The 6,000-nt window shown below is 42.1% G+C and overlaps 1 protein-coding gene across 1 annotated transcript in view; it reads right to left on the bottom strand.

Annotated features, from left to right (window-relative positions):
- Nucleotides 1–349: 349 nt before the first annotated feature.
- Nucleotides 350–6,000, bottom strand: part of ELOVL4 (ELOVL fatty acid elongase 4) — a 29,162-nt gene continuing 23,511 nt past the window's right edge. Inside the window, exons 4-6 of the mRNA XM_026038476.1 lie at nucleotides 3,994–4,165; nucleotides 1,792–1,919; nucleotides 350–952 (exon numbers count right to left, since the gene is read on the bottom strand). Of these exons, the coding sequence (XP_025894261.1) occupies nucleotides 677–952; nucleotides 1,792–1,919; nucleotides 3,994–4,165 (576 nt within the window). The 3' untranslated portion in view covers nucleotides 350–676. The remainder of the gene's footprint in view (nucleotides 953–1,791; nucleotides 1,920–3,993; nucleotides 4,166–6,000) is intronic.

Raw genomic sequence — 6,000 nt, 5'->3', positions numbered from 1 at the left:
ATTAGAGGACTCCATATTTCAGAAATCAGTTATTTAATGCTCAATATTCTTTTCAGCAGATGAAGAGGTAGGTATATTTCCACACAACAAGAAAAACCGTAACAGACATTAAATTAAATCAAGTAATGTCTGAAAAGTCAAACACTGCTCCGACAGCACATAAACATAATTGGGTCTGAAGATACTCCCCCAGGAGGACAAGAAAAGCTGTGCATTCTCATTAGATAATACGTCATCTTTTGAAATTTAATCTTTTTTGGTTTTTTTTTTTTTTGGAAAACAAAAGAACACACAGATATTCAAAGACTATTTCCTTCCCGCCCCCACCCGCAACGTGAGTGTCCACAAAAGTGGTTGTATCAACGGTAGCATGAACTTTGGGACTGCTAAACACGGAATTCACTGCAATTCTTCCTTACATTCACCAACACCAGCAGTCTACAAATTTACACAGAGACCATATGCATGATAATTACATAATTACAATAGAAATTCAACTTTAAGTGTTGTTAAAACAATCTTCATAAATAATGAAAATATCTGTGTTCTAGCTCTTCAGTGACCTAAGGTTAATTGGTACAGATAGATAGCGTTTTTTGTTTTTGTTTTTTTTTTTCCTTTTATAAACCAAACTGGAGGTTCCTCACTGCCAGCAATGGTTAAGGCCTGGATCAAGTTACTCTCCTTTTGCTTTTCCCTTTTTCTGCTTTTTTCCATTTTCCACCACTGGATTATTTTCTGCTTTGCTTACTCCATTTGCAACAGCACCATTTGCTATTTTGCCGTTCTTTACAGGTTCCTTGGGCAGCTTGTATGTCCGATAGTAGAAGTTACCAAACAGGAAAATGAAGGTGACAGCATAGAAAATTACACCCCAGTGCATCCATTTAGGGAAGGGACAATCAATATAAATAGACAAGGCTGTGTGGCCAATAGTCACATGGAACTGCACCTGAAAGACAGGAAACACAGAATTAAAACAGTTTTAATACATTCTAGAAGTCTGACTGCACCAGGGTTTGCCAATGCAGCAGGGTATAAAAACTGCTAGGACTTGGGTGGGGAGCGGGTGCTGCCACTGGCTGCCAGATCCCACATGCACACAAAGGCTGCATCGTGCAGATCCACTCCCTGCCAGCCCCTGGAACCAGTTTTCAAAAACAGGAAAATGAGGCAACATTAAGAGATCTGGATTTTCTTTGCCTTTTTGAATGGGTCTCTGAAATTCGCAGTTGAAACAATCAGCATATCAGAAGACCTGCACAAGTCTTATCTGTGTTGCATCTTTTCTGATAAATAAGATAAATGTTTCTATCTCCAGGGCTGCTATATTAGTCTTAAAAATAGATTTTGAATATTAGGGGAAAAAGAAAAGAAATAAAAAGACAAAATTAAACAAACAGGAGCAGACAGGGACTCATTCACTGTACCTAAGCTTTTCTTTACCAGGTAATCGATGCAGCATCACTGCCTTGTGGTAACTGGCTGCATGGCATGTGTGGGAGTGGGGGAAGGTTGGTGCCAAGCTGAGGTTGAGGTGCCTAGTGCTACCTTTTTAGCACTCTTCCAGTGTAATAATTATTTCTGGTTGGGCCACTAAATAACAGTATTTTATTTGTGAAAATAAAATCTTTTAAGATTTTACAATACTCATGAGCTGTAATAAGATTTTTAGAACTTTTTTTAAAATCAGATAGCTAAGCGTTTCTGTAAAGTTTCAGAGTTATGTTGATACAAATCTGCTCAGAGGCAATAATCTCCAAAATAAAGAGAGAAAAAAGTTCTACTTACCAATTGTAATATGGTCAAGTATCGTTTCCACCACAGGTATTTCTGAAATTTAGGGCCACAGGCAGCTAATCCATAATACATGTACATAATGACATGAATAAACGCATTCATCTGAGCTCCAAAAAAAGCTGTCCGGAAACAGAAGGGAAGATTTTAATGACATTTTGAAAACAACAACAAAAAATCTATTCTCATTTATGTAATATGTTATGCTATATTATACATATTATATGTATATAACATAATATTATGTTATATATAACAATAACGCAGGGAATGCTCATCTTCCATCTTTGAATGATTCCACTGTATAGACCTAACTGCTGATGGAGACAGACACAAATAGCTGCTCCTGTGACCAGTGGGTTGTATCTTCTGTGGAACTGCTTCAGTAAGGAGTTACCTATATAGATTTTTGTTGAACAGACACACATATCATAAGCATTTCAGATTCRTTACTGCAGTACAAGTGCAATTGGTTTGTTAAGGGACTATTAAAAGCCATGTTTCACAGTGCAAGGTATAGACAAGTGTCTGATCAGTCCTATACTTAAATCTATTAGGTTATGAAGAAATCAAGTTTTTGAGATCCACTTTCCAGCAAGAAACATGAGGAAGTTTGATGAAAGAGGCCATTTTTTCAGAACAATTCATGCTGGAAACAAAGACAGCTCTCATTTGCATTAAGACCTATAAGCTCTGTCAAGATATGCAGCCCCTTAACAGAAGCAAATTATATCTTTTTGAGATTTTACACTGCCAGAGGGGCATAATAGGGGCTGTAATGTCAAACATCAGGACAGTAAAAACAGTTTTTGTTAATATCCAACAATTCACATTTCTGTGGGGTAAACTATGTCTGAACCCTGTCATTTAATTTGTAACGAATCTGTCTAAGAGAGTCATGTTCTATCAACTACAAACACTAGATCTACTTGCACTTATGCTGCAGCCCTCCATGAACGCTGCAGAGCCACTGCAGCTTTTCTTTTTGCAGGAGACAGAAACTAAGAGGCAGTGCAGGAACACCACAGAACTGAAATAAGCATGGAAACAGTCTCAACTATTGCACTGAATCCCACAAATATTTATAGCATGAAAAAAAAAAATATGTATATATTTAAAAGAAAGCAAGGAAGAGAGTGTTTGAGGTGTCCAGGGAATTTCCAGGTAAAACTACAGGCAGGTTGACCAATGAAGGTCATGAAACATCTGCTTGTGTACCCAAATTCTGCAGACTACTTGGGAGAAATTCAGCCACAGTTACAGACACTAGTTTTAAGTATTTCCTCTTCTGAAGAAGAAGCAGCCACTTCATACAAGATATACATGGTAAATAAGAGCAAATAAAGTCCACATACTGAAAAAGTACTGGAGTGGTTTGACCAAGAAAAACCCTAACCCAAAACCTTCAGTTTGGAGTTTACCATGGGTAACTTGTAACTTGTAGTGGCTTAAGTTTACAAAGCACTTTGCAAACAGAACACTTTCCATGAACCCTACGTTTCACAGAGCTTATAATTTAAGAGAGAAAATGCAACAACGACAAAAACAAAAGGTGCAATACAGGAAAGGCAGATGTGGCAAAAAAATGGAACTTAATTCTTTGGTGTGTGTTTTGGAAGCAAGAGAAAAAAAAATATGTTAGCATTAATAAGAGACTGGTGTCATCATGAATAGCTTTTAAAAGCCAACCGATGGGTTGAGTGGCTCACCATGACGAGAAGGTTTCAGAATTTCATACATGTCTCTATTAAAAAGCAGCAAACCCCAAACTCAGATATAATGTCAAATATCATCTCCATTAACTTTATTACATTTGCATGTAGATCATGGCCCATAATTAGATTTTTGCATTTCCCTGTATCTGCAAAAACTGCAGTTAGTTTGTTCTGCATTTCATACAGAAGGAGGATAATTCTGAAGGCAGAACTGCCTGCAACTGATGCCCAGGAGGAGGGGAAAAATAAAGTTTTGCAATTCATTAGGCTATGTCCCTGCTCCCTTTTMCTCCCCCACATTTCCCACAGAGGTAATTTGTACACATTAAATATTTCACACCATTTCAGTGCTCTTTAAACAGTCTGATACATCACACTTAATTCTATGAAAGCTCTTTTCTATTCATGCCAAATAATAATTGTGCATTGTGTCCACCCAAAAAGGTGCATGTGTCTATGTGGGGGTTAGGGTGGAACTCACCTTGTCCACCTGCAACCCACTTGATACCAATCCACCACAGGGTGAACATGGTGAAATGGTGATAGACATGAAGGAAACTAATTTGGTTAAATTTCTTCCTCAGGATGAAAAATACTGTATCCAAATATTCAATTCCTTTGGAGACATAATACCACCATAAAGCAGCAGCTATCTGTAATAAAAAACAAAGAGTTTTAATGATTGTAAGTGCAATGGAATAAAATTGACCCTGGCTATCTGCTGCAAGAGAAGGACGCCTCTTCCTTCCCCAAATCCTCGTCAATGGCATCATATGATGAGGTGGAATCAGGGAGCACTGGGTAGTATTAGAGTAGTAATAATATGAATACCACAGTTATCTGTTCTGGACAGGAGGGTTGTAGCATTCTGAATCGTTGGTACAGAATGTAAAATAACGCTATTTATTTTATGCTACTGTAAAATAAATAAAAAGAACTTACATAATTAAAAGCTCTGCTGTCTCTAAGCAGTTTACCATTTAAACATAAGGAGCCTGAATTCTCATTTGTTGCCCTAAGACTGGCAGGAGAACACTCCTAAAGGGACTTGTGTACCTCTGTGGTAACAGCAATGAGGCAGAAATATTACGATAAAGCAAAACTGCAGAGGCTGTGATTTTGTGTAATATCAAAAGAATTTAACAAGTGACGGGTGGGAAGATCCCAGCTCATCCTGCAGGCTGGGTGCTCATTCTGTGAGTCAGATTTCCCAACCCACGGGGCAATACTCCCCTCAACTTCTCCTGGCCTGCTCAGCAGACCTGTCTGAAAAACAGCATCCTCCCAGAGTCTGCTTCCCTTCTGGGAACAGGAGAAATGAGACTACAGGAGATGCTCGGAGCCCAGGGTCCATGGAAATGACCAGCTCTACAGCAAGGCAGTGTGACACAACAAGCTTCCCCTCAGGCCAGCAAGTACCATGGAATCTGCCCACGGTGCCCCAGGCAGTGCGGATTCCCGCYGGAACCAGGATGCTGCTGTGCCAGGGAAAGCATGGAAGCTCCATGCGGTGGTTTGCCAGTACTGGGACATGGGGGATAGTGACAGGGCGGGGGGACTAGACTCCCTTCTGCATCCCAAAGCAGAGCAGCAAGTCTAGCTGCTGGCATCGTAAGTCATCCAGCTTGTTGTGCAAGGGTGGGACCAGAACGTAGCCCAGGTGGTGACTCACACGTGAAAACGAAAAAACGCTGAAAAAGGCACCGGCAGCGAGGACAGCAGGCASTGTCACAACACACCCATTTGAGCAAGAGAAAGGTTGACCTGGTCTTTCAGGACTCATCTGATGGCAAGGCAGATTTGCCTTCGTGTTGTGTAAGGTGACTCCACCGCCTCCCTCATTCCCCAGGGAAGGGAGAAGTGTCAGGAAGCGGCGACCTCGTCTCCCGAACGCGCGCAGGCTCCTGGGCGAGTTCCCGCTCCCTCGGGACAGGGGGCCATGGAGAAGGAGCACAGCAGGGCACCGCYGCAGCGCGGCCGGAGGGCCACGGTGCCTCCCCGCAGTAATTCACAGCCACCCTGACCGAGTGCAGGGCAGAGACCAGCTCTAGGGGTCCGTTCCCACCTCAGCCATCCGGTGATGCTCTGATTTAACGTTCTGGGAGACGGTGGCAGGAGCAAGCAAGCAGCGGCAGCGCAGAGCAGAGCTGCAGTTGCGCACTGCGGGCTCTGCACCTTCCCAGAGGGCCTGCACCGCTCGCCAAGCTGCAGCCTCCTACACATCCTTCTTGCTCTCCGGATTTTGCCATTGTGTCATTTTATTTCTGTCATAAACAGCGAGTTTCAGCTGTCAAATTGGGAGGGTGGCTCGATGACAGGGAAGCGACTCCCACAGATCTTGGGGTTCCCAGACATGCAGGCAACCTGCAACAACTGTCAGTGTGTACGTTGTTGCTCAATACCCGGTACGCTCCTGCCCCCGGGACAGACAGCGATGTGCTCAGTAACACCCACATCAAGGCTTTGCCTCACACTCACCAATCAGCGT

Source organism: Nothoprocta perdicaria, unplaced genomic scaffold (genome assembly GCF_003342845.1).
Source record: "Nothoprocta perdicaria isolate Ctin4 unplaced genomic scaffold, notPer1 scaffold_21, whole genome shotgun sequence".
NCBI lineage: Eukaryota > Metazoa > Chordata > Aves > Tinamiformes > Tinamidae > Nothoprocta > Nothoprocta perdicaria.
Note: the sequence above shows the minus strand (reverse complement) of the source record. Positions and strands in the feature narration are given on the sequence as shown.